We start from the raw sequence: 13730 nt of genomic DNA, 5'->3' as shown, positions 1-13730 counted from the left end.
AGGCCATGGGGGGGGGGGATCCCACAGCCCTGGGGGGCTCCCAGGGACCAGGCCCTGGGGGGGGGTCCCACAGCCCTGGGGGGGTCCCAGGACCAGGCCCTGGGGGGGGTGTCCCACAGTCCCGGGGGGGTCCCAAGGACGACGCCCAGGCCATGGGGGGGGGTCCCACCGCCCAACCTCCCCCGACCATAGAGAGGACCCACCCTCCAGACCTCCGAGCCGGCCAGAAGGTTTCCCCACGCCCTCCCCTCTACCGCCCCCTAGCGGCCGCCTCCAAACGCCGGCTTCCACTAAAGCCCAAGCGCGCCTGCGCGGCGGCCGGGCGGCGGGGGCGGCGCATGCGCAGAGCCGGCCCGGTTCAAACGGCGGCGCGCGGGTATCGGTAACACACACCCACACCCCCCTGGTACCGGGAGAGCAGGTAACGGGGGGGGGGAATACCGGCCCCCATCGCCATGGGGGGGCTCTGTCTCTTCTCCCTCCCTGTATCTGCCCCCAGCACCCTCCCCCGGGGCCTGTCACCCCCCCCGGGCCTCCCTCCGCCCCAAACCGTGGCCCCTGTCAGCCCCCGAGGGCCCTGTCACTGCCCCCAGCCCTCCTCCCCAGGTATTCCCCCCCAAAATCTACCCCCCCATATGTCTCCACTTCCCCCCCCCAAACCAAGGCCTTTACCCCCCCCAGCCCCGTCTCCTCTCCTTCAGCCTTGCTTCCCCCTGCCCCCCTCACCTCAGTGACACCTTCCCCACCCCCCCCAAATTTTGGGGTGCCAAAGCCTCTCCCCCCCACCTCCCATGGCTGTGCCCCCCCCCCCCCCCAGGCCCCCACCATGCTGAGCAAGCGGATGGAGGAGCTGGAGGAGGTGAGCAAGGAGCTGCTGAAGGTTCTGCTCTCCGACTGGGCCGACAACCTCCTGCACCGCAGCCTGGACAAACGGAGCCGGATGGACGACAAACTGCTGGCCTCACAGGCCACGGCTGCCCAGCTCGTCAGAGGTGAGTCCCGTGTCCCCCCCCCCGTGTCATTTCTCCCCCCCCTCGGTAAAGCCGGCGTCACCCTGTGTCCCCAGAGCTCGGTGCGGCTGAGGAGACGGTGGCGAAGACCCTCCTGGACCGGGAGAGCGAGCTCCAACGATTGCTCCGGAGGCTGCAAGACCTGGAAGAGGAGCTGGTTCGGGTGCGGGAAGCCGGTGCCAGCCTGCAGGCCAACAATAGATATCCTTTTTGGGGGGGGTGGGATTCCCATTGTCTTTTTTTTGGGGGGGGAGGGGGTGTCCAGACACGCAATCATCTCCCTTCACTGCCCCACCGCCCTGCGACGGGAGCTGGAGGAGCTGCGGGAGGAGAGCCGGCGGCTGGAGGAGGACACGGAGCGGGAAGAGGACACCGTGCCCTCCACCACGTGAGTCGGGGGGGGGGTGGCAGGACAGGTAAAGGGGGGGACACGGACCCCAAAACACCTCTGAGTGCCCCTGTCCCCTGCAGGTATGTGACACAGCTCTACTACAAGATCAGCCGCATCGATTGGGACTACGAGGCCAAGCCGATGCAGATCAAAGGCAGTGAGTGTCCCCCCCACGTCCCTCTTCATCCCCCCCTTATTTCCAGCCCCCCACCTTGTTTTCAGCCCCCCTTAACCCCCTGTTCTTCCCTTCCCCCCCCCCACCAAAGTCCACTACGGCCCCGACATTGCCCAGCCCATCGACATCGACGGCAGCCGCCATTCCCGTTGCTTCATCAGCGACTACTTGTGGAGCCTGGTGCCGACAGCGTGGTGAACAGCACGGTGCCGGTACGGATTGGGTGACGCCAATTGCCCCCCTGACCCCGCGGTGCTGACCCCCCCCAACTTAATCACAAAAGTCTCTTTTATTCATGTAACAACGGGATTTGGAAATCATTAAAACCAGTCAATCGGCTGCCGGGCTGGAAGGTGGGTGCAAATCCGGCTGCCCCCCCCTCCTCCCCAAAACTGGGAGAGGGGGGAATTTGGGGGTGCCACGGCCCCCCCCATGAGCTGTCCTTGTGGCCAAGTGAGGCGCAGGGGTGGCAACATCCCGGCCCCCCGCCTCGCCACGCGTTTACCCGCCGCCGTGGGGAAAAGGAGAAGGGAGGAGGGTGGGTAAAAAAACCCGCAGCCCCATCGGCTGCACCGCAGCTGCGCCGCGGCCGGTTTTTTCCCCCCACCCCGACCCCCCCCACCCCACCCCTCCACGGCGGCGCCAGGGTTAGCAGGGACAATCGGTTCGGTCGGTTTGTTTTCGGCACGGTTCCATGGTGATGGCCACCCCCACCCCGCTGCGTCCCGACGTCATCCGCGTCACCTCAGTCCAGGTGTCGGCGACCGGGTCGTAACATTCCACCGAATCCAAGAACGTGTGGCCGTCGTAGCCCCCTGCGGAAAAGCAAACCGTTTCAGTTTCTCCCTCCCTCAACAGCAAAGATGGGGTGGGGCGGAGGGGGGGGGACACGACAGGACCCCTGAGAAATGCCCCCCCGGTCTCCAACACCTACCCAAGACGTAGATCTTGCCCTGGTAGACGGTGACGCCAAGGGCGCTGCGCCGGTACCGCATGGGTGCCACGAAGGTCCAGGTGTCCGTCTCCACCTCGTAACGCTCGGTGCTGTTGAGCTGGTCCGTCCCATCGTAGCCCCCCATGGCGTAAATGCAATTATTGAGGGCGCAGACCCCTGCGGGAGAGGAAACCAGAGTTGGTCAGACCCCCCTAATCCCCCTCCCGAGGACCCCAAAATGTCCGCGTGCGTGTCCCCCCCACCCGGCCTCACCGGCGCCGCTGCGGATGGTGGCCATGGGGGCGATGGCTCTCCAGGCGTCCCGCTCGGGGTGGTAGCACTCGGCAGAGCTGAGGCGGGCGCTGCCGTCAAACCCCCCCACGGCGTAAAGGAGACGGTTGAGAACCGCCACCCCCACCCCGATCCGTCGCGTCAGCATGGGGGCCACCAGCTGCCACTCGTCCCTCTCCGGTTCGTACCTGGGGGACACACACACACACATGACACACAGCAGGGTCTGAGCACTGCAGGGGGGGGGGGTTCCCGGCACCCATGGGGGGACGCAGGTCCCGATAAGACCCCTAAGGACCCCCTGCGGGGCTGGGTTTGTGTTATCTGCGCCCTCCCAGGGGTAAATAATGTGTTTATTGTCAGCCCTGGGGCAGACTTGTGCCCCCCCCACCAGGGCAGTCCTGGGCTTCTGTTATTGGCTCTGGGGCAGATCTGTGCCCCCCCAGGGCAGAGCAGTGTGTTATTATGCTCTGTGCCCCCCCCCCAGGGCAGAGCAGTGTGTTATTACACTCTGTGCCCCCCCCCCCCGCCAGGGCAGAGCAGTGTGTCATTATGCTCTGTGCCCGCCCCCCAGGGCAGAGCAGTGTGTTATTATGCTCTGTGCCCTGCTCCAGGCAGATCTGTGCCCCCCAGGGCAGACCAGGGTTTGTGTTATCAGCCCCAGGGGCAGATTTGGGCTCCCTGGGGGCAGATCTGGGTCCCCCCCCAGGCAAACCTGCCCCCCCAGGGCAGATCAGGGCTCATGTTACCAGCCACAGGGGCAGATTTGGGCCCCCCAGGGGCAGATCTGGCCCCCCAAAGCAGGCATGGGCTTGTGTTACCAGCCCCAGGGGCAGATTTGGGCCCCCCCCAGGGCAGACTTGCCCCCCCAGGGCAGACCAGGGCTCGTGTTACCAGCCCCAGGGGCAGATTTGGGCCCCCTCCCCGGCAGCTTTGCCCCCCCCAGGGCAGCCCAGTGCTTGTGTTATCACCCCAATTCACCTCCAGCCCCTTCTCCCCCTGCCCAGCGCCACAGCCCCCTTACCTCTCCACGCTGCTATGATGGATGCATCCGTGCGACCCCCCCACGGCGTAAATCATGCCGTCGATGACCCCCACCCCGATGCGATTGCGGGGGACGCTCATGGGGGCGCAGGGGGACCACTGGTCGGTCATGGGGTTATAACAATCGATGGCGGCCGAGTCCGTGTTCCCGTCGGGGGAATTATTCCGTCCCCCCACGGCGTAAAAAAGCCCCCCCACCACGCAACCCCCCAAACCACTCCGAGGAACCTGAAGATCGGCTAAACGGATCCACGATCCGTCCCGGGGGTTGTAAGCTTCCAAATAACTCAAAGACTGACGATAATATCCGCCGGCCGTGTAAATGAGCTGCCCCACTTTGGGGGTACGGCAGGGTAAGACCTGGGTGGGTTTATGAAGGGTCAAATCCTGAAAAATCTGCGCCAGGTAATCCTTGGACCGGGAATCGGAGCGGAGGATTTCGCATTTCTGGAGTTGCATCTGGAGGAAGTGGGGGGTGAGGGAATGGCAGCGGACGGCGCGGAGCAGAGCCTGGACGTACAGGCGGCGGTTGGGACAGTCGTGTTTCACCCAGTTGATGCAGGCGTGGAAAACCTCCGACTCGCAGCGGACGTTCAGCTCGTCCCGGCTGATCAGGGTCACCAGCTGGCAGTGCGAGAGGTTGAAGAACTCCTCCTGCTTCGATACCTGCGGGGGGGGGGGGGCAAGCAAAAAAAAAAAACTGGGGATGGTGGGCAGCCCAGCAGCCCCTCGCTGGCGCCCAGTGCGAGGGACCGGGTGATCTCACTTGGGGTCGGCTTCAGTCCTGTCTTCCCTTCGGGGGGGGGGCAATCTGTGACACCCCCCCAACAGCCCGTATTACTGGAGGGGGGGCCCCCCCAAATCTATGACACCCACAACAGCCTGTATTAAATAGCAGGGGGGGCCCCCAAGCTCTCTGACACCAACAGCCTGTATTAAATGGGGGGGGGGCAAGCTCTTAGACACCCCCCAACAGCCTGTATTAATGGAGTGGGGCTCCCCCCAGCTCTCTGACACCCCCCCAAAAACCCCTCTTAATGGAGTGGGGGCCCCCCCGCTCTCTGACACCCCCCAACAGCCCATATTAAATGAAGTGAGGGGAGGACTACTTCTCAGCCCCCTCCCCAGCCCCTGGGGGGGGTCCCTCACTACTCCCTGATTCCCCCACCATGATGCCACAGGAGGGGGGGGGTCCCCCTATTTCCCTCCCCATGACCTCAGGGGAGGGGGTGTCCCCCCCAATTCCCCCTCCCCAGTCCCTGGGGGAGGGGGTCCCTACTACTCCCTGACACCCTCCCCGACATCACAGGGAGGGGGTGTCCCCCCATTTCCCCACTCCCCATGATGCCAGGGAGGGGTTGTCTCCCCCAATTCCCCCCTCCCACGACCTCAGGGGAGGGGGTGTCCCCCCAATTCCCCCTCCCCATCCCCTGGGGGGTCCCTCCCTACTCCCTGAGCCCCCCCATGACCTCAGGGCAGGGGTGTCCCCCCAATTCCCCCTCCCATGACCTCAGGGGAGGGGGTGTCTCCCCATTTCCCCCCTCCCCATGATGCCAGGGGAGGGGGTGTCCCCCCAATTCCCCCTCCCATGACCTCAGGGGAGGGGGTATCCCCCCAATTCCCCCTCCTCATCCCCTGGGGGGTCCCTCCCTGCTCCTTGCCCCTCCACCACAAAGCCAGGGGAGGGGGTATCCCCCCAATTCCCCCTCCTCATCCCCTGGGGGGGTCCCTCCCTACTCTCTACCCCCCCCCCAAAGCCAGGGGAGGGGGTTTCCCCCCAATTCCCCCTCCCATGACCTCAGGAGAGGGGATGTCTCCCCATTTCCCCCCTCCCCATGATGCCAGGGAGGGGGTGTCCCCCCAATTCCCCCTCCCACGACCTCAGGGGAGGGGGCGTCCCCCCAATTCCCCCTCCTCATCCCCTGGGGGGGTCCCTCCCTACCCCCTACACCCCCCACCATGAAGCCAGGGGAGGGGGCATCCCCCCAATTCCCCCTCCCACGACCTCGGGGGCTGTCCCCCCATTCCGCCGCGCTCCCCACGCCGCCCGAAGGGGGGGCGCGTGCACGTCCCCCCCCCCCCTCACCTCCCCGAAGTGCATGTAGATGTACTCGCGGGCCTTCTGGTGCAGCTCGAGGCAGCCGATCTGCTCGGCGAAGTTGGCGATGCCGATGGCGTTGCTGGGGTGCAGCTGCTGGACGAGGAAATGGCAGCAGGCGCGGACGACGCTGTCGATCTGGTACATGACGGCGCCGTTCATGACGTGGAGGACGCACTTCTCCCCCACCGAGATGGAGGCCGTGTAGGCGAACTCCACCAGCCGCTCCATCACCCGCGGGTGGACCCCCTCGATGGGGACCACCTCCATCCCCCCCTCGCGCAGCCCCGCGGTGAACATGGCCTTGAACACCGGGCTGGACGACGCCAACACGACCTTGTGCGCCGGGAAATCCGCCGGCGGCACGTCGCGACGGTACCGGACCCGCAGCGTGACGTCGCAGAGCTGTCCCGACAGGCGCAGCTGGTTCATGATGGCCAGGGCGGCTTTGGGGTGTTCCTCCAGGCTGTAGTGGAAGGAACCCGACCCCCCCGGCGAGGGGGTCACCTCCGCTTGGCATTCGGGGGGCGGCGGCGAGGACATGGCCCCGGCATCCCCCTGTGGTTTTTTTGGGGGGGGGGGGGGCTAAGAGGGAGCAGTGGGTGATGAGAACCTGCGGGGAGAGAGAGAAAAAGGGGGGTTTAGAGAGGGATGGGGGGGCGGGGGAGACCATGGGGAAACTGAGGCACGGGGGGAGGGGGGAAGAGAGCCCCCCCAGTCAGCCTCAGCGTGTGCTGGGGAAACTGAGGCACAGGGAGGGGGCAGAGAGGAGACCCCCCCAGATCAGCCCCAGTACGTGCTGGGGAAACTGAGGCACGGGGGGGGGGAGACCCCCCCAGTCAGCCTCAGTGTGTGCTGGGGAAACTGAGGCACGGGGAGGGGGGAGAGAGGAGACACCCCCCCCCCAATCAGCCCCAGTCCGTGCTGGGGAAACTGAGGCACAGGGGGAGGGAGAAGAGACCCCCCCCCAGATCAGCCCCAGTACGTGCTGGGGAAACTGAGGCGACCCCCCCCCCCCAGTCAGCTCCCCCAGTCCATGCTGGGGAAACTGAGGTACAGGGAGGGGGGAGAGAGGAGACCCCCCCAGATCAGCCTCAGTGTGTGCTGGGGAAACTGAGGCGACCCCCCCCCAGTCCCTGCTGGGGAAACTGAGGCACGGGGAGGGGGCAGAGAGGAGACCCCCCCCAATCAGCCCCAGTACGTGCTGGGGAAACTGAGGTGGGGGGGGGCAACGGGGCTGGATGGAAGGGAACACACCCCCCCGCCCCCAAAATCATGCCTGGCTCATGCTGGGGAAACTGGGAGGGGGGGAGACCCCCCAGATCAGCCCCGGTACCTGCCGGGGAAACTGAGGCACGGGGGGGGTCCCAGGGAAGGGGGGGGCACCCCTGGGGACACTGAGGCACACGGGGGGGGATCCCCAGCAGCCCCCCCTCCCTTTCCCCTTGCCTGCCGCCCACCCCCCATTTTTGGGGGGGCGCAGAGCGCCCACGAGCACCCAAGCCCCCCCCACCCCCACCCTCCCGCGGGGGGAGGGGTGTCCCGGGGGTCCCGGGGGTCTCACCCGGCCATGGACGCGGCCCCGATCGTCGTCGGGAGGCGGCGGGGGGGGGGGAGCGGGGGGGGGGAGCGGGGGGGGGCGGGGGGGCCGTGACTAAGCAGCGCGCGGAGCCCCCGCCGCGGTAAGAGTCCTGCGGCGGCCCCGCCCACCCCCGCGTGACGTCACCGGCGCCCCGCCCCGCTCCCCCCCGCCAGAATAAGAGTCTCGGCGGGGGGGGCGGGGGAGGAGCTGGTCCCGCCCCGCCCAGGCGTGACGTCAGGGGGCGGGGCGGGGCGGGGGTGTGTCGCAGGGATCGTCCGCGGGTCAGCGGCTGCGGGGGGGCCGCTGTCACCCGGGGGGCCCTGTGTCCCCCCGCGACCCCTCCCAGTGTCCCCCGTGGGTGTGTCCCCCTCCCAGTATCCCGCCCAGTGTCACCCGTGGGTGCGTGTCCCCTCCCAGTGCCCCCTCCCAGTATAACCCGGGAGTGTGTCCCCCCTCCCAGTGCCCTCCGTGGGTGTCACCCCCCCCCCAGTGCCCCCTCCCAGGATTCCCCGTGGGTGTCCCCCCCTCCCAGTGCCCCCCATGAGTGTGTATCCCTTCCCAGTGTCCTCCCCCTTCCCAGTAACCCCTCCCAGTGTCACCCGTGGGCGTCACTCCCTCCCAGTGCCCCCTCCCAGTGCTCCCCATGAGCGTGTCCCCCCTCCCAGTGTCCTCCATGGGTCCCCCCCCAGTGCCCCCTCCCAGGATTCCCCGTGGCTGTGTCCCCCCTTCCCAGTGTCCCCTCCCAGTGTCCCCTGTGGTTTTTCCCCCACCTCCCAGTGCCCCCTCCCAGTGCCACCCGTGAGTGTGTCCCCCCTCCCAGTGTCACCCGTGGGTGTCACTCCCACTCAGTGCCCCCTCCCAGTGTCCCCCATGAGTGTCCCCCCCCCTCAGTGTCCTCCACGGGTTCCCCCCCCTCCCAGTGTCCCCTGTGGGTGTCCCCCCCTCTCCGTGCCCCCTCCCGACATCCCCACACTGTCCAGGTCTGGGGGGGACACACTGAGCAAGGCAGGGGGGTTCTCTCCAAAAAAGGCCTTTTATTAAAAACTCGTTACAAAACGGTGGGGGGGGGCAGGAACGGGGGGGACGGGGACGGGGACGGGGCCCCCCAGCCCCCCCAGCCCTGGGACACACACACACACACGCACGCACGCACACACACGCAGTGACACGGGGACACACACACACACGCACACGACGATGCCGGGACCTCCCCCCCCCTCACCCCTGTGCCCCCCCCGCCTTCCCATCCCCCCCATCCCCCCCCACCCCCCCACTCGTGTCCCCCCCCCCCCCGCCGCTCTCCCCCCCCCTCCGCCTGGCCGACGACCTCCCCGCCGAGGGGCTCCCGCTCCCGGCTCCCCCCCCCAAACTGGGGACCCCCAACGTGCCGCCGCGGCCCCCGCCGCCGCGGCCGGGGCCCCCCCCTCGGCGGCAGCACCCCCCGCCCCGCAGCAGGCGCAGGACGGCGCGGCACATCTCGCGGCTGGTGCCGGTGTAGATGAGGGGGTTGAGCAAGGAGTTGGCCATGGCCAAGCCCAAGAAGTAGTCGGCGTGGTAGAGCACGGCGCACGCCCGCGGGCAGCACCAGGCGTCCAGCAGCAGGAGGAGGAAGAGGGGCGACCAGCAGGCGATGAAGGTCCCCACCACCACCGTCACCGTCTTCAGCAGGGCCGGCGACTTGGGCGACGGGCGGAGGTTGGCCGAGCGGCGGACGGCGCGGTAGAGGCGGGCGTAGAGGACGACGATGGTGAGGAGGATGGCGAGGAAGACGGCGACGCAGAAGAAGACGTAGCGCTTGGAGTAGAGGGGGAGGACGGTGGAGCACGCCGGCAGGTCGCCCAGGCAGTTCCAGCCCAGCCCCGGCAACGCCGCCAGCGCCACCGAGACCCCCCAGCTGGCCGCCACCAGCGACCACATCCGCCCCCGCTTGTCCCCCCGCGCCACCCGCACCCGCGCCATGGTCAGGTGCCGCTCCACCGCGATGGCCAGCAGGCTCAGGACCGAGGCGGCCAAGGTGAGGAAGACGCCGCCCTCCCGCAGGAACCACAGCGCCGGCGTCAGCCGGAAGGTGTTGGCGCCCGAGAGGACGATGTTGGCGGTGTAGGCGACGCCGGCCAACAGGTCGGAGAGGGTGAGGTTGCCCAGCAGGTAGAACATGGGCGAGTGGAGCTTCTTGGTCCGCCAGATGGTCACCAGCACCACCAGGTTCTCCACCACGATGAAGCCGCACACCAGGAGGAAGAGGAGGGTCTCGGGGCGGAGGCCCCCCCGGTAGCGCCCGGCGTGCAGCTTCCCGGTGTAGTTGTAATGGAGGGCCAGCACCGCGTCCTCCGCGAAGGGCCCCGGCGCCATGCTGGGGGGGAGCCGGGGGGGCTACATGGTGGGGAGAGCTGCGGGGGGGACACGGAACGGGGGGGGGGGGCAGTGAGCCTCGGTGCGCACCCAAAAGGGTCTGCGCACCCAGGCGCGCTAGCGAGCGGGCGCCCCAAACGGCGGGCACGCTCGCGAGCGGGCGCCCAAAAGGGTTTCTGTGCACGTGCGCTTGCAAGAGTGCGCCCAAAAGGGTCTGTGCGCGTGTGCGCGCTTGTGAGTGTGCGCCCAAATGCATTTGCACAGAGGTGCACGCTTGTAGGCGAGCACCCAAAACGGTCTGTATGCATGTGCATGCTTGCAAGCGTGCACCCAAAACGGTCTGTGCATGTGTGCGCTTGCAGGCATGCACCCAAAACAGTCTGTGCACGTGTGCGCGCTTGCAAGCGTGCACCCAAAAGGGTCTGTGCGCATGTGTGTGCTTGCAAGCGTGCACCCGAAATGGTCTTTGTGCATGTGTGCGCTTGCAGGCATGCACCCAAAACAGTCTGTGCACGTGTGCGCGCTTGCAAGTGTGCACCCAAAAGGGTCTGTGCGCGTGTGCGTGCTTGCAGGTGTGCACCCGAAAAGGCTTGCGTGCATGTGCACGCTTGTGAGCGTGAGCCCCAACTGGCCAGTGCACGAGCGTGCGCTTGCAAGCGCGGACCCCAAACGGTCCCCCGTGGATGCGAGCTCGTGAGCGTGCGCCCCAAAAGGCCCGCGTACATCCGCGCGCTCGCAGGTGTGCGCCCGAAAGGGTTTGCGTGTGTGCGTGCGCTTGCGAGCATGCACGGCCAAGAGAGCCGGCGTGCACGCGTGTGCTTGCAAGCGTGTGCCCCGCGGGATCTTGGCACCCCCCGAAAGGGTTTGCGAGCGCGTGCCCCGAAGGGGCCGTGCGCGCTCGCGTGGGTGCTGCCCCACGGGACCCCCCCCACGTCGGTGGGTCCTGCCCCACGGCCCCGCGGGGCACCCGCCGCCGCCGTTGCGCCCTTCCCACCCACCCACCCACCCAGGCGGGCCCGGGCGAGCGGCGGCGCGTCAGGGGCGGCCGCGGGGTCCCGCCGTGGGAGGGGGGGGGGGACCTGCCCAAATATTTGGGGTGAGATGGGTGCGGCCGGGCCCCACGGCGCTGGCGGGTCCCACCCGGTGCCCCACAGGAGGAGATGGGGGGGCAGGAGCTGTGGGGCAGGATGATGGGGTCCGGAGAGCTGTGGGGAAGGATAAGGGGGTCCAGGGAGCTGTGGGGCAGGATACTGGGGGTCTGGGGAGCTGTGGGGCAGGATAAGGGGGTCCAGAGACCCGTGGGGCAGGATAATGGGGGTCCAGGGAGCCGTGGGGCAGGATAAGGGGGTCTAGAGAGCTGTGGGGCAGGATAATTGGGCTCTGGAGACCCGTAGGGCAGGATACTGGGGGTCCGGGGAGCCGTAGGGCAGGATAGGGGGGTCTAAAGAGCTGTGAGGCAGGATAATTTGGGTCCGGAGACCCGTGGGGCAGGACACCGGGGGTCCGGGGAGCTGTGGGGCAGGATACTGGGGGTCAGGAGACCCGTGGGGCAGGATACCGGGGGGCCGGGGAGCCGTGGGGCCAGGACGCAGCTCCAGCCCCCGCCGTGGGGCAGCCGTGGGGCTCCCGGTGCCGCCCCCCAATGCCGGACGGGGCTGGGGGGGTCCCGTTCCGTGTATGGGGGGGTCGGAATAGCCCCCCCCCAGCCCCCCCCAGCCCCATAGCGCCGGCCCCCCTCCCCCCCGCTCCCCTTCCGTGCCTCAGTTTCCCCACTGCCCCCTCCTCGGTATCGCCCCCCCCTCGAGTCCGTTCCCCGCGTGGGGGGGCATTGAAGGGGGGGTCCCTGCCCGCCCCCCCCCCGGACTCACCGTGGGACCCGGCTCCGCTCCGCCGCTCCGCGCTGGCTCCGGTGGGGCGGGCGGGGCCGGGTGGGGCCGGGGGGGGCGGGGGGGGGCGGAGCAGCTCCTCCCCCCCCCCGATCCCCCCCACCCCACTGCGGGACCCCCCGGGGGGAGCGGCCCCTGCGACCCCCGAAACTCCCCCCATCACCTGCCTGAGCAATGCAGGAGCTCCCCAGATGTGCCCCAGCCCCAGATGTGTTCAAGACCCCCCAGATGTGTTCAAGACTCCCCAAGATGTGCCCCAACCCCCAGATGTGCTCGGAGACCCCCCCAGATGTATTCAAGACCCCCCCAAGATGTGCCCCAACCCCCAGATGTGTTCAAGCCCCCTCAGATGTGCCCAAGCCCCCCAGTTGTGTTCAAACCCCCCCAGATGTGCCCCAGCCTCCCCATACATTCCCAGCCCCCAGAGGTGCTCAAGACCCCCCAGATGTGCTCAAGACCCCCAGATGTTTCCCACTCCCCCCAGATGTTCCCCAGTCCCCCCAGATGTGCTCAAACCCCCCCGATGTTCCCCAGCCCCCCCAGATGTGCTCAACCCCCCCCAGATGTGCCCCCAACCCCATCCACCCATCGTGGATCCCCACCCCAGCACCCACCGCCGTGCCACGTGGTGCAGCCCCACTGCCAAACCGGTCGGGCCCCCCCACCCCCGCCACCCCCGCCACCCCCTGTCTGTCTGTCCGTCCGTCCGTCTGGGCAGGCCCCAACCTGCACCCTCGCTCCACATGGGGAACCCCAATCCTCCCACGGTCCCCACGGGTGGGGGGTCAGTAGGGCTCGAACGTGTGGGTCCCACAGGGTCGGGCGGCTGTGGGGCCCAGACGTGTGGGTCCCACGGGGTGGGGGGGACCGGGCAGGGCTCCCCCGCAGTGTGGGTGCTGGGAACCCCCCCGGGCGGGGGCAGGTGCTGGGTTCGGCGCTGCCAAAGGCGCCCGCGGCACCGGCGCACCCACGCCGGCACCCAGCCCCACACCGGTATGGGGCGGGGGGGTCGGGGGGCCCAGCCCCACTGCTGCCATGGGGTGGGGGCCCCTGTGGTTGGGGGCGGCCGGAGCCTGAGGCTCCCCGGTCCCACGGTGCCTGCGCTGGCACCGGCCCCACGTTGGTCTGTGGGGCTGGCACCCCAGTCGGTGGGGCTGGGACCTCGCTCTATGGGGCCGAGACCCCTCTCCACGGGGCTGGGACCCCCCTCTGTGGGGCTGGGACCCCCCTCTGTGGGGCTAGCAGCCATCAACTGTGGGGCTGAGACCCCCCTCCATGGGGCTGAGACCCCCTCCATGGGACTGGGACCCCCCTTCATGGGTCCAGCACCTCTCCGTGGGGCTGAGACCCCCCTCCATGAGCCTGAGACCCCCCTCCATGGGGCTGGGACCCCTCTCCATAGGCCTGAGACCCCCCTCCATGGGGCTGGGACCCCCCTCCATGGGGCCGGGACCCCCCTCCATGGGACTGGGACCCCTCTTCATGGGTCTAGCACCTCTCTGTGGGGCTGAGACCCCCCTCCATAAGCCTGAGACCGCCCTCCATGGGGCCGGGACCCCCCTCCATGGGACTGGGACCCCTCTTCATGGGTCTAGCACCTCTCTGTGGGGCTGAGACCCCCCTCCATAAGCCTGAGACCCCCCTCCATGGGGCTGGGACCCCCTCTATGGGGCCGGTACCCCTCTTCATGGGGCCAGCACCTCTCTGTGGGGCTGAGACCCCCCTCCATGGGGCTGGGACCCCCCTCCATGGGGCTGGGACCCTCTCTATGGGGCTGGGACCCCCTTCCATGAGCCTGAGACCCCCCTCCATGGAGCTCGGACCCCCTCCATGGGCCCAGGCCCCCCCTCAGTGTGGGGGGGAGCCCCCCCGCCCCCCCCGGGCAGTGCCAGCCGCCCCCCGTCACCACGGCGACCCCTCCTCCCCTCCCCTTCCTCCCTTCGCCCCGCCCCTTCCGCCTCCACTTC

General features: G+C 68.6%; 3 protein-coding genes across 3 annotated transcripts; 1 reads left to right on the top strand and 2 right to left on the bottom strand.

The window, feature by feature from the left end:
* Positions 1–70: 70 nt before the first annotated feature.
* SPC24 (SPC24 component of NDC80 kinetochore complex) lies at positions 71–1861 on the top strand. The gene is made up of 6 exons (XM_075025155.1): positions 71–421; positions 818–992; positions 1067–1211; positions 1306–1398; positions 1482–1558; positions 1668–1861. Exons 2-6 carry the CDS (start codon positions 827–829, stop codon positions 1772–1774), a joined length of 588 nt encoding a protein of 195 aa, XP_074881256.1. The 5' UTR covers positions 71–421; positions 818–826; the 3' UTR covers positions 1775–1861.
* On the bottom strand, positions 1847–7565 carry KEAP1 (kelch like ECH associated protein 1). The gene is made up of 6 exons (XM_075025127.1): positions 7508–7565; positions 5932–6556; positions 3826–4511; positions 2784–2989; positions 2511–2687; positions 1847–2391 (listed from the first exon to the last, which is right to left on the bottom strand). Exons 2-6 carry the CDS (start codon positions 6484–6486, stop codon positions 2225–2227), a joined length of 1791 nt encoding a protein of 596 aa, XP_074881228.1. The 5' UTR covers positions 6487–6556; positions 7508–7565; the 3' UTR covers positions 1847–2224.
* Positions 6529–11783, bottom strand: S1PR5 (sphingosine-1-phosphate receptor 5). The gene is made up of 3 exons (XM_075026705.1): positions 11746–11783; positions 8910–9915; positions 6529–6556 (listed from the first exon to the last, which is right to left on the bottom strand). The coding sequence occupies exons 2-3, from the start codon at positions 9875–9877 to the stop codon at positions 6529–6531; spliced, it is 996 nt and encodes a 331-aa protein (XP_074882806.1). The 5' UTR covers positions 9878–9915; positions 11746–11783.
* Positions 11784–13730: the final 1947 nt, after the last annotated feature.

This window comes from Buteo buteo, chromosome 4 (genome assembly GCF_964188355.1).
Source record: "Buteo buteo chromosome 4, bButBut1.hap1.1, whole genome shotgun sequence".
In the NCBI taxonomy this organism is placed as follows: Eukaryota; Metazoa; Chordata; class Aves; order Accipitriformes; family Accipitridae; genus Buteo; species Buteo buteo.
This window is presented reverse-complemented; position numbering and strand designations above follow the sequence as displayed.